The 23,437-nt window shown below is 51.0% G+C and overlaps 8 protein-coding genes across 8 annotated transcripts; 5 read left to right on the top strand and 3 right to left on the bottom strand.

Annotated features, from left to right (window-relative positions):
- Window positions 1-2,968: 2,968 nt before the first annotated feature.
- On the top strand, window positions 2,969-4,805 carry COCSADRAFT_309595 (uncharacterized protein). Its single transcript, XM_007700641.1, has 2 exons — window positions 2,969-3,107; window positions 3,179-4,805. The coding sequence occupies exon 2, from the start codon at window positions 3,406-3,408 to the stop codon at window positions 4,630-4,632; it is 1,227 nt and encodes a 408-aa protein (XP_007698831.1). The 5' UTR covers window positions 2,969-3,107; window positions 3,179-3,405; the 3' UTR covers window positions 4,633-4,805.
- Window positions 4,806-5,640: 835 nt separating this feature from the next.
- On the top strand, window positions 5,641-5,946 carry COCSADRAFT_61289 (uncharacterized protein; the record flags this gene model as incomplete). Its single annotated transcript, XM_007700271.1, has 1 exon — window positions 5,641-5,946. A coding segment is annotated over one exon (306 nt), but the record flags the coding sequence as incomplete, so codon positions are not given.
- Window positions 5,947-6,858: 912 nt separating this feature from the next.
- On the top strand, window positions 6,859-9,274 carry COCSADRAFT_114954 (uncharacterized protein). The gene is made up of 6 exons (XM_007700640.1): window positions 6,859-7,713; window positions 7,760-7,848; window positions 7,924-8,056; window positions 8,127-8,791; window positions 8,847-9,070; window positions 9,120-9,274. The coding sequence occupies exons 1-6, from the start codon at window positions 7,349-7,351 to the stop codon at window positions 9,165-9,167; spliced, it is 1,524 nt and encodes a 507-aa protein (XP_007698830.1). The 5' UTR covers window positions 6,859-7,348; the 3' UTR covers window positions 9,168-9,274.
- A 747-nt stretch (window positions 9,275-10,021) lies between these two features.
- COCSADRAFT_159395 (uncharacterized protein) lies at window positions 10,022-10,865 on the bottom strand (the record flags this gene model as incomplete). The annotated part of the gene is made up of 2 exons (XM_007700639.1): window positions 10,022-10,255; window positions 10,419-10,865. The coding sequence occupies 2 exons, from the start codon at window positions 10,863-10,865 to the stop codon at window positions 10,022-10,024; spliced, it is 681 nt and encodes a 226-aa protein (XP_007698829.1).
- Window positions 10,866-11,806: 941 nt separating this feature from the next.
- Window positions 11,807-12,285, top strand: COCSADRAFT_355105 (uncharacterized protein; the record flags this gene model as incomplete). The annotated part of the gene is made up of 1 exon (XM_007700638.1): window positions 11,807-12,285. One exon carries the CDS (start codon window positions 11,807-11,809, stop codon window positions 12,206-12,208), a length of 402 nt encoding a protein of 133 aa, XP_007698828.1. The 3' UTR covers window positions 12,209-12,285.
- A 788-nt stretch (window positions 12,286-13,073) lies between these two features.
- COCSADRAFT_170240 (uncharacterized protein) lies at window positions 13,074-18,030 on the bottom strand (the record flags this gene model as incomplete). Its single annotated transcript, XM_007700637.1, has 3 exons — window positions 13,074-13,522; window positions 13,607-17,045; window positions 17,098-18,030. The coding sequence occupies 3 exons, from the start codon at window positions 18,028-18,030 to the stop codon at window positions 13,074-13,076; spliced, it is 4,821 nt and encodes a 1,606-aa protein (XP_007698827.1).
- Window positions 18,031-19,997: 1,967 nt separating this feature from the next.
- Window positions 19,998-21,655, top strand: COCSADRAFT_86133 (uncharacterized protein; the record flags this gene model as incomplete). Its single annotated transcript, XM_007700636.1, has 4 exons — window positions 19,998-20,018; window positions 20,074-20,161; window positions 20,212-20,581; window positions 20,638-21,655. 4 exons carry the CDS (start codon window positions 19,998-20,000, stop codon window positions 21,653-21,655), a joined length of 1,497 nt encoding a protein of 498 aa, XP_007698826.1.
- A 214-nt stretch (window positions 21,656-21,869) lies between these two features.
- On the bottom strand, window positions 21,870-23,213 carry COCSADRAFT_309533 (uncharacterized protein). The gene is made up of 4 exons (XM_007700635.1): window positions 23,057-23,213; window positions 22,862-23,003; window positions 22,732-22,805; window positions 21,870-22,679 (listed from the first exon to the last, which is right to left on the bottom strand). Exons 2-4 carry the CDS (start codon window positions 22,973-22,975, stop codon window positions 22,085-22,087), a joined length of 783 nt encoding a protein of 260 aa, XP_007698825.1. The 5' UTR covers window positions 22,976-23,003; window positions 23,057-23,213; the 3' UTR covers window positions 21,870-22,084.
- Between the last annotated feature and the right edge of the window lie 224 nt (window positions 23,214-23,437).

Below are 23,437 nucleotides of genomic sequence, written 5' to 3'. Positions count from 1 at the left end.
GCAACTATTTACCTTCCGCATTTAGGGCATCGACATTTGTGTCCTTGCTTGTTGACGATGGTGAGTAGAGGGTAGAATGCTACTTACTTAGCTAGGCGCCCGCCCTGGCAAGGCTAGGGAGGGGCTGCATGCGGCGCCTTGTGGTCTTTGTGCGCAATGCCGCTCCTTATAATAAGGCAAGCAAGTGTATGTATGTATGTATGTATGTCAGTCATTCCGCCCGTGGTCCTGTATGATGTTGAGCAAGGGGACGGCTAAAGCGGGAGGTTCAAGGGCGTTGGGTTGGAACCCTTTTGAGGCTGGCTCGGGCGCAGGCAGTAGTGGTAGCAGAATTGGCAATTTCACGCCCTCTGTTAGGTTCAGACACGCGTTGCTAGTAGATTGAGCCAAACGCGTGGACCCCGGCCTGCACCCGCTAATAGCCAACGATGGCAGCCGAGCTGGGCAGCCTCAGGCGGGCGAAACACCAAATGCTATTTGCTGCCACTGACCAAACGATGGTTTCAACGGCCGGCACCGCGGGCAGGGCCAGCCAGCCAGCCCGGCCAGCCAGCCCGGCCAGTGTTGCACCAGCTGCGGCCATGGCTGCGTGAGGGGGTGTGCAGTCGAGTCATCCGCGAGCTCTAGGGGCGTCGGTGTTTTCCTTCTGGGGTTGCAAAGGGGGGGGGCCGCCGTATGTGGAACGAGAAGGGCTCTTTTGCTCAAGGGCAGCATAGCCATAGCGGCTGTCCAGGACAGGACAGGACATTCGCAGCTGGCACTGGCACTGGCACTGGCGAGATACGACGCGTGACAAGGATGCAACGTGCCGGCAAGCTGCTTTTGCTGGAGCTAGTGCGGCCGAGTGGTAAAAGGAGGAGCAGTTAGTCCATCCGCTGGGCAAATGATGACGATATGGGATCAAAGGGCCCCCCGCTTGGCCGAGGCCTAGCCTCAGCAGCGCATAGTGTGTCAGGGGAACCACGACGCTGCGTAAATGCAAACAGCGAGTGCGCCGGCCCAGTGCCCTATGCTCGCCTCTTGGCCATGTCCAAAGCATCTTGTTTCCTGTGCTCGGGCGGGGGGAGACATTGGACAGCCATTGCAGGCCATGCTGCAACCTTGTATAGCTCTGCATGAGTGGCCTCACCGGACCTAGCCCACAGCGCTGATTCGAGCAGACGACATGCTCACGGTGCAGCCACCGCTCAGCTCAGCCCAAGCCCGTCCGCGCTGCCCGTCCATCCCATCTATCCAAACCCATCCCATTACTTGCCTGCTGTAAATAATACTTGGCTGCTGCTACGGCGGCGGTGCGTTGGGAACAAGCAAATAGTCAGCGACCAGCACGCACCCACGCACATACATACACACATACACACACCCACTCACGCACACGCACAGCGCCGGGTGTGTCGCGACAGCCAGCGGGAGCCGCGACATTGAGTAGTGACATTTGGCGCAGCACACAGACACGACTAGGACGCGTTCAACGAGCGTGTTCCTGGACGAAGCTTCCCAGACGCAGAAAACGCCATGGTTGATCCACAATGGGGCACGACGGCGGCGGAACATGCATCGGTTGGCTGTGCGCTCTGGGCGTACGAGGTTCCCTGTTCCCATGCTGTGCAAGCTGCCGTCGCCCGCATCCGGCTAGTCCATCTCTCCTAGGGCCTTGCTCGCCCACTCGTTTTCTCCAGCCTGCCTCCGTCTGTATCGTGCTCTTCTCTCCCTCTCCTCTCCCTCCCTCCCATATCCTCTCTTTCATTACGGTCGAGCACGGAGAAACGTTGGATCTGATGTGGTGCTGACATTCTCGGCTCCTGTCTTTCCATAAAACTCCCCACCTCCTGCTCTCGGTCATCCACTCCCGACCGCCGTCTCTCCTCGAATAGGACCGTGAAGAGTACCAGACTCCCTGTGCCCTCCACCGCTACCCATTCATCCGCCGACTCCCTCCCTCGTCTCTCGCTGGACGTAGAGATACTCGCTGTACTCTAGTCCTTCGCTCCGCATACAGCCGCCAACCCCAGACCCCCTGTATAAACAGCCTCGCGTGTGACAATTGGGCTCTCATCTCGGTAGGTCAACCCTCTTCTCCCGTCTAGCTCCGGATTCCCCGGTGTGCTTGTTTGTCTATGGATCCTGCGACCTATGTTCTCCTCCAATACCGTATTCGACGCCCACCCCATGGACCAAAGCAATGTTGAGTCAGTTGGAAGGAGGTAGCTTGGCAAGCGTTCGAGGGAGATTGGTAAGGGCAGCCCAGAGGCCGACGGGGTTATGTTTGGAGTCGAGGTATGATGCTCTGCTGGAACTGTGTCTGGAAGGGCCAGGTATGGGCGTTTGGTTGCGTTCCAGGTGTGCGGATTGTTCTTGCCCGTTGTACCATCGACCAAGAGGCCACCTCGGCAATATCACGATACTCCCTTGCAATCACAACTGCATGTCATGCCTGCGTCCTTCATGATGCCACGTCCGACATCTAGAGATCGACCGTAAACCAGAGGTATTCCGTGGCTCATTGCCATGGGGTGATGGGTGAGCGTGCGATATGGGTTTGCTCTTCACGATTCACCGCTCATCACCTGACCTTGCCGGCACAACTGTGGCGCCGTATCCGATCACGCCGCTCTTGTCTTAGTCAGGCGTCCACTTCCAACTGCTCTCACTATCGACGACTCCCATTTGTTTCGCCGGTCGGGACCTCTTCCAGGATTGTTTCTCTACCAGTCATGGCTTTTGCCTCTTCGTACGAACAAACACTGACCATCCTCCCTCATTAGACTGTCTGCCACCAGCTGCACCAAGCTTCCACCAGCGCCGAACAGGACTTGCAACGTAGGTGCTCACCATTATGGCGTTTGTCATGACCTGTACTGACCCTGGCTTAGACCTAGTATCCAACTCCGGATACTTGTATTGTAATCCATCTTCTGGCGATTTACCCAACCCGGCGGACTCGTTAGCTCGTGCTCTGCCCCATTTCGAGACCCCGTTCAATTTCAATCTGTCTTCTGGATGCAATTAGCAAGGAACTCGCACTCTTCGACTTCTTCAACTGTCTTTTTTGTGTTTTTGCACACACCTCACTCGCTCACTAACATAATAGCACTAATTCTGTAAAGGTATGTAGCGCGTTCGAGGTCTTGGCATCATGCCAAGCAGCTTAGATCAACCACTAACACGATTGGACCAGGCTCTGTCCACTACAACTGGTTCCCGATATCACGCACTCACCAAAATCGGACCACAGACCTTCACCTATACCAACTAATAACAGTCCCTACACTCGTTGCCCTCTAGGCTGCCACTCTCTAATTCAGCTCACCATTTGAAGCTATCCACTCACTCAACCACTACACTACCCACGTCTATCCCGGAGACCTGACGATCACCACCTTGACATATCGACACCACTTCACAATGGCGTACAACCAGCAACAGCAACAGCAGTCCCGCTACGGCAACTGCGACTCGTACTTTGTCGAGTCACATGACGATGGTGTCTATGCCATGCGAGCCGAGGCTAGAGAAAGGCACCGAGCCGTATCCAAGATGCAACAACGAGCCATCGCTGAAGAGCTTTCTAGGCTAACAGCCGATGAATACCAAGAGGATATCATGCAACACATGATGCACATGGAATCCCAGACCCTCCCCGATGTCAACTCTATCGACATTCAGACTGAGATCCAGTGGTTTATGCGCCCATATCTCCTTGATTTCCTGGTAGAAGCTCACGCTGCATTTCAGCTCCTCCCCGAGACTCTGTTCCTTGCCGTCAACCTTCTCGATCGCTACTGCTCCCGTCGTGTCGTCTACAAGCGCCACTACCAACTCGTCGGATGTGCTGCCCTCCTCATTGCTGCTAAGTACGGCGACAAGAAAGATCGTGTGCCTACTGTACGGGAACTCAAGTCCATGTGCTGCTCTTTGTATGACGATGAGATGTTCACCCAGATGGAGTGGCACGTGCTACAGACTCTCAACTGGATGATTGGACACACCACAGTTGATGCATTCCTCCAGATTGCGCTATCCGAGGCCCCATACGATGCCGAGGTTGAGCACATGACGCTTTACATTGCTGAGATTGCACTTTTCCACAAGGAGTTTGTTTCCACGCGCCCATCCGTCCTCGCACGATCTGCTCTCGCTCTCGCGAGGTGTGTCCTTTCGCGACCGCAAGCACGCAACACCGACTGGTCTGGCGCCTACGACCCGCAAACCGTGATTGGCTTGTCCAACCACCTGTACCAGCCATCTCCTGTGCTCTCTCGCAAGTATGCTTCCATGCATCTGTCAGCCGTGTCTGCTACTGTCGACGAGTTCCTTCAGCGACAAGCACAGATCGCGCGCCGACAAGCAGCTCCGCCAACACCGCCACCCACAGTAGTCATCGACGAGCCCAAGCCTGCCTCGGAACCGTTTGGTCCTCAAACACCTAACAAGAACCCATACGCCTCTGTTATGCAGAATGGATGCCCTACCCCGCCAATCACACCTGAAGGCGAGCAGTTCACGTATGGTCACGTTGTCAAGTCGCAGCCTGCTTCCCTGTATCCCACCACACCTACATCGGAGCATGCGCCACCGCAACATCAGGGTCAATACTTCCACAACCAGTATCTCCACCCCCAGCACATGTAAGCAATTACTTGGGCCAGGTAGTGGCTGGTCATCTTCTCTGTCAAAAGAACTCCCACCCTCTTTGGCCGTCTCGTTATTGTCCAAGAGGGTTGCGTTGTACCAAAAACACTCGTACATGTGCCTCATTGCACGGTAATCCTTTCTAGCATCTCCAAGCGTTTGTTCCCTGTTATTCTGCGATATCAAAGAACACCTCTTTCCTGTTTCAAGCATTTTCTTTTGTTTAGTCCGACCAAAAAAAATACTGCACCCTCGCCCGCTTCTTGGCCTACTTGCTCTGGTCAGTAGCTCGGTTTGCGGGGCCTAGGTCAAGTCGAGCACCCTTCTTCTTGGACATTGATTCCATCTAATATGGGTCTTCCGACCTGCACCCACGGCTTGAGGGGAGGAAAAGCGGCTGGAGGGTGAAATTGGAATACAAGCAAGCAAGCACAATCAAGCTCACTCGCAGGTGTTGTTTGCTTAAGCGAGCAGAGATACCCTTCTTTTTTTTTCTCAATTGGAATCTTTTTTTTCGGACCCCTTTTTTTTTTGTTCCATGGGTGTCCGATGTTTGTCTTTTGCGTGTTTGGTGGAGGGATGGTGAAGAGAGTGCGTGGTATGCTACAAGCATGGTTGACGTCTAGATTGTACTTGACAGCGGGGCTGGAAGCGCTACGAACATCAAATAGCTATAGAAACGGTCGCCCTTCACCACTTGGTTCTCCTTGCACGCATCTTCTCCGGTGTATCCTTGTTTATGTGTTTCAGCCTATGATGGCCCCAGCAACTTGCGTTGGGCGAGTGGATGCTTTGACGTGATGCGACGCAAGCTACGTCCACTTGCCACAGGTTTCAAAGTAAGCAATGCAACTTGAAGTCTTTAAGATTGTCATGCTCTGCCCATCGAGCAGTCAAGCACTACATTCACGTCATTTCGATGCATATGTTGGCGAGTATGCCTCTAGTGAGTATTCAACACACGGCGCCTGGGCGGGCCCTATCAGCGCTTTCATTCACTAACCGCTCAAGATCTCCATAACAGCTACCAGCACACCCACGGGAGGCTACCGAATCTTCTCGCCCTACACCGACGACGACACGGCATTTGCAAACAACACGCTCTGTCCGCGATATGCTGAGTGCGATCCGACATCTGCCCCACCGTCTCCTGCATCCATTGAATCGCTCGAAATCTTCGACAACATTCCTTGGCGAAGAGACTACATCGCACTGGACCCGCGTACCAGGGCCAGACGCAACCGACTACGCGCAGGATGGATGCAGAATAAACTCCGCGCCACAATCGTAATTGTGCTTTTGCTGCTCGCGGTCCTTGCAGCCGGCACCGCGCTAGTCCTATATCTATCTGTTGCGCATAGAAAAAGCAAGTGAGAAGAAAGGAAGGAATTAGAACGACAGAGAGAGAGATGGGGGGTGGCAGGTCGCCGGGAGGGTGTGACGCACATACTCCTCCAAGACCCAAACATGAGGCGAACATTTGCAGGGTACACACCACCACCCCCTCAAAAAAACACCCCTCCCGCAGAACATGGCCTTTTGAGAGAGCCCCCTGGGAGGGCAAAGTACGGTGTTAGTGGGCTTTTGAGAACGATTGCGTATGCCACTTCTACGGCAGTTTCGCATACGGTCACGCTCCTCATAGCTACAGGACCACACAAACTCCTCCCCCCTTCTCCAAAAGTGGGTTGCAAACGCAGACGTGGCATGGCTGTTTTCCAAGGACGGACCCGGTAATGCATACTACTAGGTATCTTGGGAGTGGAGAGGGGGCTGACAAGCAAGACATTGCCCGCAAGGAAGTACCCTTGAGAGCCTGCGCCCCTAACCATCCCCAGCCACGACGATTTTCTCCATCCGCGCTCCCGCTCCGCGGATTTATTTACTTACTTGGAGAGAGAGGTAGGAAACCTGGCTTTGAGCAGAGAAGTAACGAAGCGCGGCAAAGTCAGCGGTTGTGTGGGTCTCGAAAGGTGTTCCTTTGAACGGGATAGTTGATACCTTTTTTTTTTTTAACTTTCTTTACTTGGTGAGAGAGAGAGAGAGAGAGAGAGAGAGACTATACGCAGGAGATTAGCAGCGAGCTGCTGATCAATAACAATGATAACATTGATAACTCCCGTATGTTGAGGGATAGAACATTTATCGAGTAGTATTACTGGTTTATTTTGGGACAAAATTGCGTGTTTGTTGTTGTTGTTGCCCTTTCTCCCGCCCCCCCCCCCTCTCCCCTTTGCCCTTCCGTGGAACAAGTTCGGCCCAATGCGTTGGTCACTTGTGGGTTACTGGGATGATCCCTTCTGTCTTGCTTACTGGGTTTGGTCTTTATTTCCCCAATCGGAATCCGGGAAGTTAGACGAATAAGTGAGGGTTGGACTAGAAGCGGTAATATCGTTGTGGGCCTATGCGCTGGGATTACGGATTCACCCCGGTTTCCCTGGGCGATTAGGTGAGGTGGGGAGAGAGGATGGTGTTAGCGAGATGGGTTGCCTTGCGTGGCGAGTTGGGAAAGTGCTTGGTGCTGGTGGTTTACAGAGGGTACTTGTGAGGTGCGTTATCGTGATCACGTGGATGGTGTCTTATCGTGAGGTGCGCGATAACAGCGACCTAAGGGGAGAGAGAGAGGGAGAGATGGGTGTGCTACTATACGCCAGACACACGACAAGCAGTGGTGACGATGCAAGCCGTGGTATAGATTTCGCATCATACATAATAAATGTCTGAATTTCATAGTCGCAGGCTTCTGCGCACTCCGTCACCCCCACTCCGTCGTGCTTCCCTCGCTCCATCTACAGCAGTAGTACATAAACGCGCAATATTGCCCTTAGTACTACTCCTTGTTCTTGTCCATCTCTCAGCTGTCTTGTATACGCTTCCGCTTAATCGGGTGATTGAACTCCGACTATGTCAGGCGCATTACGAGCTGCGTGATCCATCGACTATACAGCCAGATGGCTCGATACCAGAGAAGCTGTGTAAAATAGATGATGTGCAGCGTCGCCTTGCGTGGCTGCAAGGGACTATGGAGACAACGCTTGTTGTTTGCGGTATGTGGGTGTTCATTTTTACTTGTTCTCCCCGGTGCTGACACCACACTCATAAACTTCATCGTGACAATACCGTTTAGCTTTGTTGCTGAGCGATGGGGCGTCAAGATTGTACTGTTGTGTAATTTGATGCCGAGGATTTTCATGAGTGCTTGGGCTATGCTTGTTGGTATGTATTATCATTACCCTTTTTGATCACATCTCATAGAATATTGTGGTTGGCTTTTTCTGAACATTGTACCAGGTAATTATCCGCATATCCTCCCGACCAACGCCATCATTGCCGGCCCATTCTTCAATGTTCTTGGAGGCGAATGTGTATTTCAGTCTACCATCTTCACTTTGACTTCAGCCTTAGCTAGTGAATATGTGGAACGGTATGTAAACTATCCAACTACCCATTTTAACCCCCCCTCCCCAGTATCCTGAGAAGCTGATTCACCGAAGGGCATCCTACTTCTCCTACATAAGCTCAACATCCTACATTGTCTCCTTCCTGGGACCAACTCTCGCCGCATTCACCATGAACAACAGTCCCTGGCTCCCCTTCTGGCTCAACATCGCTCTTCTCCTCTGCGCCATACCAACTATCAGCTTGCTCCCTTCGATTTCAAAAACACCAACTCTCTCTATGGCCCCAGATTCCATTCCCCAAGACCCAGACGAAGAAGCTGGACCGTTGCTTCAAGGCAGAACCACCAGACATGCCGAGGACTTCGAAACGCATGCTAGCTTTTTACAAAGTATATTGCATGCAACGCGCAAAATGAGGCGTTTGGTTACTGGCCGCCGCAAATTCCAAATCCTGCTTTGCTCCTTTTTTCTTACTGCGCTGGCAAGTTCGGATACGAAGTTGCTGGTGCAATATATTTCCAAGCGGTATGAATGGACTTTTGCACAGGCAGGCTACATGCTCTCCGCCAAAGCACTGGTGAATTTCACATTACTGGCTATAATCGTGCCACGCATCATTCGGAACTCCATGTCATCCAAGACGGTCCATGGGTCTGAAGTGCGGCTTAATATCATAGGTGCAGAAGTGAGCATTGCGGTCTCGGTGGCAGGCGTGCTATGTGTGGCACTAGCGTTCAGGTTTTGGATGCTACTTGCTGGTACGTAGACAGAATGGCGATGATAGGGTGGAGGTACACTGACATTCACCTCTAGCTTTGATTGTATATGCACTTGGCTCTGCGCTGCCGGTTTTTACAATGTCGCTGGTCAAGTCACCTCTTATTGCGCTGGCGCATTCAGATGTCCAGGACTTCAGTATAGTCATGTTGACAAAGACGCTTGGGTCGCTAGTCGGCGCTCCTTTGATGACTGTACTGTGGGTACAGGCTATAAAACTTGGGGGTATTGGTGTTGGCCTACCGTACTTTTTCTCTGCTGTAAGTTATGTTATTGATCAGATGAACAATATGCTAATTCATCACGCAGTGTATATATCTTGTTGCAGCATTCGTCATTTCGCGCTTGAGGAACTAGAAAAATTGATTTGATATTAACTGGAGATGTACATTCAGATTAGCCTTGCTTCTCAACTTAAATAACTAGAACAGCAACAAGAGCAGCGAAAATCGACATGATCCATGCGCTAACGCCGAACGCTCCTTGGACATCATACTGAAATTGTGACCAAAGGATGCCAGCGAATGTCAGTGACATGATTTAGACTTTTTAAGACTAATAAACATGATGAATTTTGAATAAAAGAAGGAATGTTATGCCTAAGAAAGGACCTTGTTGGAAGTCTTGACTACCTAAGGCACATGTGTCCGACACTTCTCTACTGCAACGCCTCCACGCTAACTAACACTCTGTGAGAAAGACGTTCTCGAAAACCATACTCGATGCCTTGCCTGATGTGCGCCCTTAAGCATTGAATGCGTCGATGGTCCGCAACCCCACAATTGTGCCTTACAAGTTTCTGAACTCTCGTTGTGCATTGCCTGAACTGGAATTCTCAATTATTTGCGGAGGGGGTAGGGGTGTCTATTCCCATCTTGATACCAACCTTCAGCCTGGTCGTGGTTGGGATGTCTCAATCTGCCTTCGTTCATCTGTGGGCTGGTGAAGTCACGTTCTGGGCCCTGTACCTGTTGGTTGCTATACTGTGGGCTGTTGAAGCTTCTATCCAGGCCTTGTACCTGTTGGGCACCGTACTGTGGGGTGGTGAAATTTTGCTCCAAAGGCTGTGTGTGGTGGTTACCATGCCATGACGGCTTCCAAACCTCCGCCCTAGAATCGGCTCCTCGATAAGATGATGGTTCGCGTGATGAGATGAATCGATCGCTAGAGATCTCGCGGAACCTGGGTATTGCTCCTCTAGCATGATTTCCCTAGCTTGACGCCGGCACAACTGCCCTAGCCGGCATGTGGGTATAGTCTGGGTTTGGATGGCCTATATTGTGACGGCCAGATTGCCAAAACGTTCTTTCGGCTTCGTCACTCGCGTTTGCCATGAATTCCTGCCCTGTTGATTCGTGGTCTTCGGCTATGGCAGTCATGTTGGCTTGCGCGTGACCGTTGAACATCGAGTTATGGCCGGAGATTTTGGTACGTCTCAATGTGAACTAGACTGTTGTTAGTATTAGTCTATATCATTACTACAGAAAAGAATTTTATATTGATCGTTCTGATAGGCCGCTCAGCCGATTGATTTGGATGTGGTTCCATGGATGCGGCAGTTTTATCCTTAGCGCTGTGAGACGTGTCGCTTCTAGTTGACCTTGTTACAGGCGTTGCCGCACAAGGCTTCTTACAAGATGATTCAACCATCTGTCGAAGATCCAAGAGGGCTTTGTGATGTTCTTGGGAGATGTATAAATGAAGTAATTTCCTCTTCTTGTCAAGCGTCTCGAACGCTGAGATGATCTTATCTTTTGATGTGACTGGTGCCCAGTTGATACCAAATATTCGCTTTGGTTTAAGGAGTTGTAGCGCCTGGCATGCGATACCGGATATGGATATCAGAATAGGGAGGACGAGGCTGTGGTCGTCGACAACTTGTTGATGACCGAAGCGTTGAAGAGTGTGAAGTAATAGCTGAATATTCGTTGCTTCGTCACGGTAAGTCGAATTGCAACTAGCAATCTCAGCATAAAGTCTCTTGAGGCCATTAACTGATGAGGATAAGTAAACCAGAAGCTGGCTAACGCTTGCTGCAGAGCCAACGAGTTCCATATTTGTATTGTATTGAAGACGGGACAGGTTTATCGAAGGCTGAATATCGAGGAGAATCTACCAGGCGGAAATTCATCAAATAGAAACCGCCACCTGCTTTCAGATGGTCCACGTTGGTGAATATACAGCCACATGCAAGTTGGTGGTTACAAGCGAACCCGTGTCAGCCTATTCTATCACATCAACACACATGCAAAACCAACGTGGCACCACAAGGTTCTCTCAAAATACTACATTCCGGTGAATTTTGGCTTCTTTTATCACTACTGAATGGTGTACAAGGCAGAAATCAGCCTCTGGCACTATGATTTAGTTTGCATAGAGCCTTTCGTACGGTTACATAAGATGCAGCTGACAACGTGACACAGCCTTACTGCACAATTTTGTCCAAATATCCAGCAGAGAAGATAGCCTGAGCATGCTCCTCATAGCATGTTAAACTAAAAGTGCTCTCTTGTCGTTGTCCGTGCTAATCAGATCGGGGTATGTGTCGATGAAAGGAATCATTTTGCCCCCATTGCCAGCGCAGTCTGTACCCGTTTTGATAGACCTGAGAGTAGGCTGATTGACGCTAGAGTTATCTTTGGAAAGGTCGTGTGTCACTGCTTAAGCGCCAATGTTATGGCATACACAACACATACAATCTTGATTGGTAGCCCTTTACCAAGGGGTAGCAGAAGGCGCACTACCCCTATGTCTTCACAGGAAACATACTTTGTATCATTCGCTGTGGAGTTCTCTGAACCTCGGAGCCTGATTCATAGCCATGATAAGCTACGTTGACTCCAAGAGATTTGTGATGCAAACGCCGGCCTGCAGTGCTACTTCTCCAACCCCTCGCCCTCAACTTTCTGCTCCTCCGGTACCCAAATGTATGTTAGGAAGGTACTCAGCCTTATCACATCCTTAATCCAATAACATCTACTCTTCAGTATCACAACATGGCCGCTCATTTCAGCATACATTCGGATATGAGGGATATCATAATTCCTGGAAAGAACCATATGTTTAATCGTAACGTCGGTGGGGACGGTTGCAACAATAGTACTGCAAATCCGAATTTTACCTCGCAAAACCACAATGAAGGAGCACATCAGGACAACAATTTCAGTCTAAAGGGTTTCCTAAAAGGCCATATAGAAATCGTGGCTATTGTGGCACTTACGTTTTTGGGCTTCTTAGCCATCACCTTATTTGTCCTATATAGGCATGCGATCTTCGGAACCTCCAACGACAGCAAATCTGTGATCACATCAAGTCCAACTCCCAAGTCAATCAGCTCACAAGCAAGCAGGACAATCCCACCTCTTCCACGACTTTCCCAATCTCCCCTAGTACCTTGAACGCTCCACCCGAAAAGCCCGCCACTCCAGCCTCGTCATACCCCCTTACATCCGCGATTGCCACCGCAGACTCGCAATGCTCACCAGATACCTGTTATACAGAGCCCAATACTGTGACGTACTGCTGCGGACTAATGATAACGGGGTGTCCGGGGTGGCCGTGTAGCGACCCGGGACATCGCGACTGCAAAGATCCGTTCAAGTAACTTCTAGGCGTTTACTTGTTCGTTGGGGTAGAATAAGGGAAAGAGATAGAGTAGGAATTGGGGTTAGATGTGCCGATACGATTAGATCCTCTTCTTTACTTTGTTTTATTCTTTGACCACTGTCTACGCTAAAAGCAAGTATCTTCTCAGCAACGCATAACAAAACTTAACAACAAACAAACTGACCAAAAAAAAAGAAAACTGGGGTTATCAGTTTTACTGGAATAAATCATCTTCTTCATTCTTACACACACTACACAAAAAAAATTCCGCCGTACAAATATTTCCAGAAGCAACTAAGCCCACACACATTCAAAAGGGGGGAGACAGCCCCGCCGTCTCGAGATATGCAATCTAGCGCATCTTACAAAAGTAGAGAGGCAAGAAAACGGGACAAATAGGAAAAGTCATGGTACATGGGTAGTAGTGGTGTGGTGATATAGCGACCGAGAGAAGAAATAAACAGCATGACAACTCCTTTTTTTCTAACTCCATTAGAAAAGGTGTGTATATGCCAACAAAAAAGACACAACAGCCTCCCTTACATGTTCTCCGTTATACCTAAAACGCCATGCATAGGTCGATGCATCCAACGGCCCTAACGACCTAAACCAAGAGAGGAAGAAGAGGGGGTTATGTACAAAGCGGTTGCTGGAACTCTAGTGACGTGCTTGTGTCTGAGAGAACCAGTCATCTTGCGTAGAGTGGTATTGTCTCCGCAGTTCCGCCTCCTCTTCTTCTTGGCTCGATCGAAGGATTTCTTGCATGGCCTGGATATCATTGATGATGACGTTGAACGCTTCGGTGACCTCCTTAAGGACAACGTTGCGGTTGTAGTCGGATCGGTGCTTCCAGATGGCGTCCATGAGCGCGGCATTGATTTGCTCTAGTTGTTCGAGTGAACAGCCGGATGTAGACTGCACGAGCTTATCGTGCAAGGCCGTAACCAGCGCATCGTCGATAATGAGCTGAGGCTTCGGCTCCTCGTCATTCAAAATCTGGTTGAGATTCGAGTGATGTGGAGGTGCAGGCGCTGGCATGGAAGTAACGTATTGCGATGATTGCGAGGGTTGAGAGTTTGACGGTTGACTGCTGACGTAGTGGACTTCTGTTTTGGGGACGTGGTCAGTTGTTGGTGCTGGGGAGATACGGGGTGAGAGTTGGAAGCGTCGAGCAAAGAAATTTGGCGAACCTTGTGTGTCAGGAAGCTGTGAGCCGCTCTGTTCTGGCAGCATCTCCGAAAAGTTGGGGATGCCAGTGGGGGCAACACCATTGCTACTCTGAGTACTGAACTTGTTGTCTGAAGACCTGTGCGAAGTCTTTTGACCAGAAGTTGTCGTGGAAGCGCTGTTGTGGTAGTCGTTGGGATGCGAGTTCGGCGCCATAAATGTGCGACCCGCGACCTGCGACTTCTGCGTCTGAGTTCCCTGAGTGTCAATCCTACTTGGAGTCTGGAAGTGGAAATCATGTTGCGTATTGGCATTCAAATCTTGGCTGTCAGTCATGTGTGTGTCATCGTTGGAAGGTGCGGTAGAGCCGTTGGTTGCGTGCTGTGTGCCATTGGATAACTCCGCGGCATGAACTGGCCGCAACGGAGTTACAGGTGGCATAGCCAAGTGTCCAGGAATGGGTTCGCCCAAGACAATAGGCCCCGAGGTCTCCGTTGTACCGATTGATTGCTCAGGAGGCACCCGGGCGATATCAGCAAACTCTTTGTTCGCCGCTAGAGCCTTCTCCCGCTTCTCTTGCGCCTTGCGCTCCCTCTCGAGTTCGCGCTGATATACTGCCTCACATTCTGCGAGCAGACCGGGATTTTGCTGCATGAAAAAGTTGTCGAGATCAACCTCGACGTTGGTAATCATCTCATTACCCTTCAAGGTTCGTTCGGCATCTCCAAACGTCTTAGCATCTTTGACAAGAGTCTTGATATCAAAGAGGTAATCTGCTGGGCGCTTGTAGTAACCATTCGAAAGGCGTTTCTCGATGGTACTAAGGTCCAAGTTGTAGTACTTGTTGCCACTCTCCACGTGCAAAAGGACGTCGACGCCCTTGGAATCTTTAGAGAACTCCCATGGCCGTATGGCACCCTGCTCTTCTTGCTCGTCGTGTGGCAAGTCTGAGCGGACAAAATCAGGATCCTGTTCCTCAAGCAAATAAGAGTACCAGCTTTCTTCCAAAATTGGCTTGAAGAACTTCCTGTGGCTCCTCTTTAACTGATCCATGATGGGCTGAATAACTATCTTCATCTTGTTGAGCGTGAGTCTGTCTTGTTTCTTCTGCCACTTTTCGCGAGCCGCAAGTTCTTTAGGATCAATAACCGGCTCAACGATGGGAGCGGCCTCCAGTTCAGGCAGTACGCGCTTCTTCCTATTATCAGGATCGGGGAAATCTGCAGGAGACATGCGGATGTAGTGGCTGATGTTGTTAAAGAATTCCGAGCGGCCTTCTTGGTCCGGCCGCTTAAGCTGAAACTGGTTCGTCTGTGAGAAGGAGAAGAGATCCATCATCATCTGTCGGTCAGGCTTCTCATTTTCACTTGATAGTTCCGTGATACCCAGAACCATGATCGGCTCATTAGCGCCAATACTTCGCAAAAGAAGCTTGAACGTTTTGATCGCTTGTGCGGGTAGTGTTTGGTACCAGACGTCGACTGCAGGGATGTAGATGACACTAGGTTTGTGTCGCCTCACTTCAGTGAACAGTTGCGTGATGGCTGCCTCGGGTGTTCGCGTTGAGTCTTCCAAGATGGTTGGAAGGTCAAAGGATTGAACGTGCAATCCCTCTATTCTGTTCAACAACGCAGCGCCAAGATATTGCTGACCCATGCCTTGGAGACCACTGATGAGTAGACGAGGCCTAAAGATCCTGCTGCTTTCGAAATTTCGCATAGTGGCCTCACGCTCGAAACCTTTCTCGTCGTCTCGATCGTCGAATTCAGCTTCTTCGAGTGCCGTGAGCTTCTTCCTCCGAGGAATAAGTTCGTCAATGCGCTTGATGATTGCCTCAAGGGGTTTCCGCAGCAGTGGCTCGATATTCTTGCCCAATGGCGCCGCACTTGCTGTGACCGTTCGCTGAGAGGAAGGAACCATCTTGTTGATTGAAATCATAAAATCCTTTGCTAGGATCTTAATGTTGCTAGGATCAATCAATAGTTTCTTTTCGGATGTGTAGATTTGAGGATATGTTCCTTGCACGGCGTTCAAGGCTGCCTCTGTACACAAGGCCCGAATATCGGCACCACCGTAGCCCTTGGTCAGCTCTGCAAGTTGATCCTTCATATCCGGCTTTAGAGGTGGGTCCCAGTTTTTGGTATGAATGTCGATGATGGCTCGTCGACCTGCAACATTTGGTAGTGGGAAATAGAACTCTCGATCGAATCGTCCTGGACGTCGAAGTGCAGGGTCTACTGAATCAGGTCGATTGGTAGCACCTATGACGATGACCTGCCCACGACCATCCATGCCGTCCATTAAGGCAAGAAGGGTCGCGACAATCGAAGCATGGATCTGCTCTTGTTTACTTGATCGAACGGGTGCCAAACCATCGATTTCATCAAAGAAGATGATACTGGGTTGGGTTTTCCGCGCTTCTTCGAACAAAAGACGAAGCTGCCGCTCAGCTTCTCCTACCCACTTGCTCAAAGCATCGGCACCTTTGCGCATGTAGAATGTGACTTTCTGCCCATGCGTGCTGACACTGGAAGCGAGAGCACGGGCAAGAAGTGTTTTACCGGTACCGGGTGGTCCATGGAACAAAACACCTCGTGGAGGTGTGATCTTGAAGCGTTGGAAAACTTCAGGGTATAGCAGTGGAAGCATGACCATTTCCTTCAGTTTGTTAATGTGGTCATCCAAACCGCCTACCCCATCAAAATTGACGTTTGGATCGACACCTAGAGGATCAGCGTCCGCAAGAGCCTTCTTGTCCTTGACCTTGCCAAGGTTTGCTGGGCCACCACCAGAGGCTTGTTGTGGGTCAGCATTGTGAGTTTGGGGAAACCCGAACCCGGGGGCCGTCGCTGTGGTTGGGGTCATGCCAATCATTGCACCAGCTGGCTTAGGCATCTTCTGGTTCTCATCCTCGCTGCTGTCAGAGTCACCGCCTGCCGCACCTATACCAGCTTCGACACCGCCGCCAAAGGGACCTTGGCTGCGCCAGAGGCTCCTGTATGTAGATCGGCCACCTCTTGCCCGTGGTTTGTCGGCAACGGGAGGATCGTCGTCATTGTCGAACATGGTGTTCATCTCTGGTCGGACGACACGGTAGTCTACTCCGGTGTTACGGGCTCGACGTTTGGGCACCGAGTCATAAGCCAGATCCTCGTCCGGCTTTCGGCGGCTCAGTCGCCGTCTTTTGTTGTATTCCAGGTCCTGAAGCTCATCCTGCAATTCATCTTGATCCAACCCCGATTCTTCAGACGATGAGTTGCGCCTGCTACGTTGGGACTGACGAGTCTTCCCTCGGAGGCGGTTCGACCGCCTTCCTGAGCCTGAAGCGCTTTCTGATGCAGATGCCTTGCCCTTGTCATTGTCGGACTCGGATAGTTCTTCTTCTTTTTCGTCCTCGGCGGGGGGTTCAAAGTCACTGCTCTCGTCGGCGGCACGCTTGCGCTTGGATGATGCGGCACGATTCTAGAAGACTGGTTAGTTTGAGCACACAACTCAGAGTCAAATGCTGTCGTACCCTCAGATTACGGCCACTACGGGCCACCGGGCCCTCCTCGTCAGAATCCTCAGCAGCGCCTTCGTCATGCTGAGATTCTTGAATTACACCTTCCATATCCTCCTCACCCTCGGCGTCTTCCTCTTGCACATCTTGCGCAGGTGAGCTGTCCTTGCTTGCCTCCACTTGGGTCTGGGTGCCAGCAATGATGGCGTCGAGGGGACCAGGAGTGTCATCGCGGATCATTGATGTCTCTTGCGAAGCTTCCATGATGGCGCTAGGATGCTCGATCTTGGGACCCTTGCCTCCTCTTGTTGCACGCGCAATGGGCTCAGGACTGCGGGTCCCTTCACGGATGACAGTGACATGCTTGCCGGAGTCAGAGAGTGCGACGATAGGTTCTTCAATATCATGCGAAAGACGAGTACTACGTCGAGTTCCATGAACCTCTGGTGTTCTTCCGCGCGCAAGTGATTTGCTGCCGGTGCGAGTGCGCAAGTTGCGATTGGAGCTGTTGTCGGGCATCTTCAGCTTTACGATAAGCGATGGCTTGTCGACCTTTTCGATGGATGGCTGTGCACGGCGTCGCGAGGCAGGCTTGGGCGAGTCGTCTTCCGATGGCGTGTCCTCGATTTCGTCTTCGCTCTCTTCGTACTTGATCTGCTTCTTGGTGGCGCGACGCACACTTCTGCCTGTCGCAGGGTTGATTTCTGGCTCCTCTGACTCGGAACGCTCGGTAAAGGAGTCGTCCGACTCGATTTCGTCGTCGTCGTCGATGTCAGAGCCGCTGTACACGCGCCGCTGGCGCTTTGAGGGCTTCTTTTTGGCCCCCGGTGTGCCTCGATTGCGACGGCGCTGAGGTGCTGCGCGTCTTTCCGAATCGTCGTAATCAAAGTCGTCGGGATCGGATGCGTTAGGGTCGATGTCGAACTTGCGCTTCGATCGGCTAGACATAGGGACTTGTTTGCGGTGAAGCTGTTGCGTTCCTTGGGTAGCGCGGTGAGTGAAGGGGATCCGATGCGTCGCAGCTAGGGCGCACTTACACCGCCCAAATAGGGTATTTATCAACTTTCACGATTGCATTAGTAGCAGAGAAGGCTCTCGTGCATGTGCGCCGATGACGACAATAGTGCGCGCGATGCTGACTGCCGGTTGGCCGTGTGTCGTGTTGTTGTGAATAGGTGTGCGCCGGCGGGTGCGCGATGCACAAACGAAAAGGACGCAGAAATGGACGCGAACAACAAATGATAAATGGCAGACCCCTCCAAAATCCACGGGAAGTAGGGAAGTCCGAATAGATGATGTCGCTGAGGGGCGTGTGGTTGATGGGAAGCGCCGCGTTGGAGCTGGTTGACCCAATGTTGGCTGCTCACCCAATCCTAAGCGCGCTAAAACCCAACACGATTTTAGAGCAGGGAACGCTTCTTCGACGCCGCAATCACGACAATAAAGAATGCACCTTGTTTCTCAACATTTAATAATTCAATACGCGTAAAAAGACTGGAAAATTGACGTCGGAATATGAATTAGGCAAGTTCGGCAACTTTTCGGGAGTCTCCTGGCCGACTCTGGACTGCTATTCAAGGTCTCTTTTTTTCTTCGACAGCTCTTCCTGCCGTCTGTTCCTGCATGATCGACATGCGGCTCTAAAAGCTTAACGCCATTAGAGCTCGCTGGCATCTGTGGGGAAGGGCGAACCACGCACGTGCGCCACGTGCCAGGACGACTCCATCCTCGCAAGCCCCCCTGGACAGTGACGCCCGGAACGTACCATGCTCAATACTACTTCCATCGTTCAATAGCAACATATCTGTTTCGCAATCATGATTGTGCAAGTCTCTGCGAGTTCATCCTGACACTCGCATGTGGACCATCGTGAACACACTGCGAATTGACGTAAGGCTCATGTAGAATGAATGGAAAAATACGATAAATAGAATGATCATGCTGTTTTTCTGCGGAATGTGTGACGAAGTGCTTTTGCTGGAGCAGTGATGGAATGTATTTGAGTCTAATTGCACTTGTGTTGTAGTGCGGCGAACATCGCAACCACCAAGCGCAGCACACCTCAACAGCGATGCCTATCGACGCTTCGGAACATCACATAACAATAGCCGTAACATAAAACCATACAAACTACAATTTGAATTGTTATCGCAGTGAAGAATAGCGCAGGATGATCTGAATATGGCTACATATCCATATGGCGCCGTCGTGGCGCATCTCTTCTTTCTTTTCTTACATCTTCAATTTGCCTTCTACGGCCACAGCGTAATACCTTTGTCAGTTCAGGCAGCTATGAGTCACTTTTCTCACTCCCCATATAACAAATAAACGATTTCCACTTTTATTTCGTGCTAAACCGACTACACGCCCTTGACGCTCCATACGCCATATACGCTCTATACGCTGCCAGCGTGTAGAGTCTGTCGCAAAGCTATTAGAAAGTCGGCGCAAACGTCTATGCCAAAGTACAATATTACTCAAATTCATCTCCTTTGTGATTGAAATTTATCAGATAACTTTTTGCGCAATTCCGTGTTGTTCATGTCCACTTGGCTTTGCCTCGGAGTTGTTCGCTGTCATCCCACCTTGAGCTCTTCGAGAAAGCAGAACCCCGCATTTCGGCTGAGCTCTCTCAAACGTCATAGGCTGCCGCAGTTCCGCTCAACACCCACCCCAAAGGTGATTAGCAGTTGACGTCTGGACTCTGTAGGCGGACTAGACTTGCCCTAATAATTTCACGTGGACCGTCTCAAGATCGGCCAAGGTCGCGGTATTTTATATTCTCTTCATCCCCACCAGAGATAGCAATGCGCTCTTTCGTCACTGCCACTCGATCACTTGCACGACAGCCAGCCTACAGAAATAGCTTTCAGAAGAGAACTTTGCCGTCAATTGTTTCAAGAGGATACGCAAACATGGGACACTCAGTACCACCTGTATGCTAGCAGCTTCCATCAACTCTTGTCCTTATCAGACTAACATCACCTACAGCTCAACGACAAGTCGCTGCTGAAGAATCAGACATATGTCAATGGAGAATGGATAGACGCAAGATCTGGCAAGACCTTCGAGGTCCACGGTAATTTTCCTATCATCGTTTGATATGAGCCCATTCTTATCGTTGCGCAGATCCAGCAACAGGCAAACTCATCGGCACAATGCCTGAGATGGATCGCGCCGATACCGAAGCTGCCATCGCTGCTGCCGCCGCAGCCTTTCCTTCCTTCCGCAAAATTACCGGCCGCGAGCGCTCACGCATGCTACGGAAATGGTACCAGCTTATGGTAGACAACGCAGAGGACCTGGCTAAGCTCATAACGTGGGAGAATGGAAAGCCCATGGCAGATGCGAAGGGAGAGGTCAACTATGCCGCGAGCTTTTATGAATGGTTCGCGGAAGAGGCGCCGCGCATCTATGGAACTACCATTCCAGCTTCAATTGCTGGAAACAGGGTGTTCACAATCAAGGAGCCAGTCGGCGTTGTTGGACTGATCACACCGTAAGTATTGAGGCATGTCTGAAAGGAGGCATAGCTAGCGCGACTGACATGAATAGATGGAACTTCCCAGCAGCCATGATTACAAGGAAAATTGGTCCAGCACTAGCGGCTGGTTGCACAGTCGTAGCCAAGTCTCCCGGTGAGACTCCGTTTACCGCTGCTGCCCTGGCCGAGCTTGCACACCGTGCGGGAATACCAAAGGGCGTAGTCAACTTCGTCACAGCCCTCAAAAATACTCCAGAGGTGGGCGAGACAATCACATCAAGCAAGACCATCAAGAAAGTTTCTTTCACGGGTTCTACAGGTGTAGGAAAGCTTTTGATGAAGCAATCTTCCGACACCCTAAAGAAACTCTCTTTCGAATTAGGCGGAAACGCACCATTCATCGTCTTCGACGATGCTGACCTCGAATCCGCCGTAACTGGAGCCATCACATCCAAATTCCGCTCTTCAGGCCAGACCTGCGTGTGCGCCAATAGAATCTACGTCCAATCCGGCATCTACGACGAATTCTGCACCAAGTTCACAGAAAAAGTCCAGAGCTTCAAGGTCGGCGGTGGATACGAAGAAGGTATCACACACGGTCCCCTCATCCACGACCGCGCCGTGTCAAAAGTCGACGCGCACGTACAGGATGCTGTCAAGAATGGTGCCAAGATCCTCCACGGCGGCCAGAAACTCCCGGATCTCGGTGCAAACTTTTACCAGCCCACTGTCCTGCGTGATATGACCAAGGACATGCAACTCGCAAAGGACGAGACTTTTGGTCCTGTGGCAGGTCTCTTCTCCTTCAAGACTGAAGCCGACGTCGTTAAGCTTGCCAACGAGGCCGATGTGGGTCTTGCTGGATACTTCTTCAGCCGCGATATCCAGAGGGTTTACAGAGTAGCAGAGGCATTGGAGGTGGGTATGGTTGGTGTCAATACTGGTCTCATTTCAGATGTCGCTTCACCTTTTGGTGGTGTCAAGGAATCTGGATTTGGACGGGAAGGAAGCCATATGGGTATTGATGAGTATGTTGTTACCAAGACTATTACCATGGGTGGAAATGGTCAGCCACTGCAGGGCGAGTAAGAAAATCTAAATACAATAGTGCTCGTGTAGTACCGAGACGGAGAATTGAATTCTGTATGAAATTTGGAATCTCACCAAATCCTTGGCTGGTATTGTCACATCTGTTGATAAACACGCAACCAGATGCATTATCGTTGTCGACTCCCAGCAACATCAAATGTTTATCATTGATTATACCCGGGCGGTTTCCGTCATTGTCTTTACATATATATGATTTTCCCATGTCCGTCAAACACCTCATAGCTGAACATTGTATGCAGAAGTCACACACGTGGAAACCAGAACCTCAAGGCCATCATTGAAAGTTGTTCATTTTCATGCCAGTTAACCCAGCACTATCGTTGGATACATACGTGAGGCGCCGAATGTCATGCCCCGCGCCATAACCCAGGAATGCTAGAAAAGACCCATGTCACCCAAAAACACCCTCTAGTACCTCTTTCCCTCACGGAGAATGTCGCTGTACTCCTCAAGTGGTGAGGGGCGGAGAGCGTTCTCTTTCCACAGGTTGGGAGTAAGGAAGCCGTAGGTGTGGGCAACGGCAACGAAGGTAGCCTTCAGGGTGTTCTCAAGAGTCTTGGTTGAACCGGAAGAGGCAGTGTAGATATCTTGGACACCAGCCAATTGCAAGAGACGCTTGACGGCGGGCGAGGCGACAAGGCCGGTACCGCGGGGAGCGGGGATGAGACGGACAGTGACGGAACCGCACTTTCCGCTCTCCTTGGTGGGGAGCGAGTGAGGCTCACCGAGGTTAGTACCCCAGTAACCTCTTCGGATGGGGACGACGGAGAGCTTGGCGATGATGATAGCGGCGCGGATGGCGGTCGCGACTTCCTTGGAGGTCTTGATACCGAGACCAACGTGACCCTCAGAGTCACCGATGACGACGATAGCCTTGAAGCGGGTACGCTGACCGGCACGGGTCTGCTTCTGGACAGGCTTGATCTTCATGACCTCGTCCTTGAGCTTGGGAAGGAAGAAGTCGACGACCTGGTACTCCTTGATGGGGAGAGAGTGGAGGTAGCTACACGCTGTCAGACAATTCTCTCGCACTTCCGTTGTCCGGGCCAACATACATCTCCTCCATGCTCTTGATCTTGCCAGCCTTTACGAGACGACCGAGCTTGGTGACGGGCTGCCATTCCTTCTCCTGTACCAATTGTCAATTTCCGGCAACATTTCCCTTCAACGACTACATTTGCGTACTTCAGACTTTCCGCCACGGCGGCCACGGCCACGTCCGCGACCACGTCCACGGTCACCACCGCGGTCTCCACGAGAACCGAATCCGCCGCGAGCGGGGGCAGGAGCGTCAGCCATTTTGTATGTCGGGTGGGGTATACGGCTGCTGAATTTGGGATTAGCGATTTGACAGAGTAACAGGTGGGTTGGAGAGCGTACGATTTGGTGTTTCCTGGAGTTAGTACTGTTGTCGCGGAAGTCGAGGTCGCGAAATTGATGGAATTCGACCTCGTTTAGTCTGTGGGTGAAAATACGCTAACTATATATGGGTTGGCGCCAGTAGTGGATGCTCTGCCCATGGACACATATTGAACTTGAACTCAAACTAGACCAGTGGCGGCTTTGTTTAAATACACTAACACTGATCATTCTAGCACTTGTTGATACATTGCGCATGCCAATCATTTTGCTAAAGGATAAGAAATTGGAAAAGTCTGAATGTCAACGCTGGGTATGATGTAGTTCCTTCAACTGCTTGTTTGTTTATCAGGGCAGAATTCACAGCATCCCACATGCTGGGCAGATTTCAATCGATTTTGT

Source organism: Bipolaris sorokiniana (assembly GCF_000338995.1).
Source record: "Bipolaris sorokiniana ND90Pr unplaced genomic scaffold COCSAscaffold_5, whole genome shotgun sequence".
NCBI lineage: Eukaryota > Fungi > Ascomycota > Dothideomycetes > Pleosporales > Pleosporaceae > Bipolaris > Bipolaris sorokiniana.
The sequence above is the reverse complement of the archived record's forward strand: the minus strand, read 5'-3'. Positions and strand labels throughout refer to the sequence as shown.

What these genes read in the sequence shown, in the direction of transcription:
- COCSADRAFT_309533 (XM_007700635.1), bottom strand. Translation starts at nt 22,975, where the DNA reads ATGGCTGACGCTCCTGCCCCCGCTCGCGGCGGATTCGGTTCTCGTGGA. An exon ending in GCCGTGGCGGAAAGTCTGAA is followed by an intron (nt 22,806 to 22,861) that starts GTACGCAAATGT and finishes CAATTGGTACAG; the next exon opens with GAGAAGGAATGGCAGCCCGT. An exon ending in ATCAAGAGCATGGAGGAGAT is followed by an intron (nt 22,680 to 22,731) that starts GTATGTTGGCCC and finishes GACAGCGTGTAG; the next exon opens with CTACCTCCACTCTCTCCCCA.
- COCSADRAFT_309595 (XM_007700641.1), top strand. Translation starts at nt 3,406, where the DNA reads ATGGCGTACAACCAGCAACAGCAACAGCAGTCCCGCTACGGCAACTGC.
- COCSADRAFT_114954 (XM_007700640.1), top strand. Translation starts at nt 7,349, where the DNA reads ATGTCTGAATTTCATAGTCGCAGGCTTCTGCGCACTCCGTCACCCCCA. An exon ending in GTTTTGGATGCTACTTGCTG is followed by an intron (nt 8,792 to 8,846) that starts GTACGTAGACAG and finishes ATTCACCTCTAG; the next exon opens with CTTTGATTGTATATGCACTT. An exon ending in TACCGTACTTTTTCTCTGCT is followed by an intron (nt 9,071 to 9,119) that starts GTAAGTTATGTT and finishes TTCATCACGCAG; the next exon opens with TGTATATATCTTGTTGCAGC.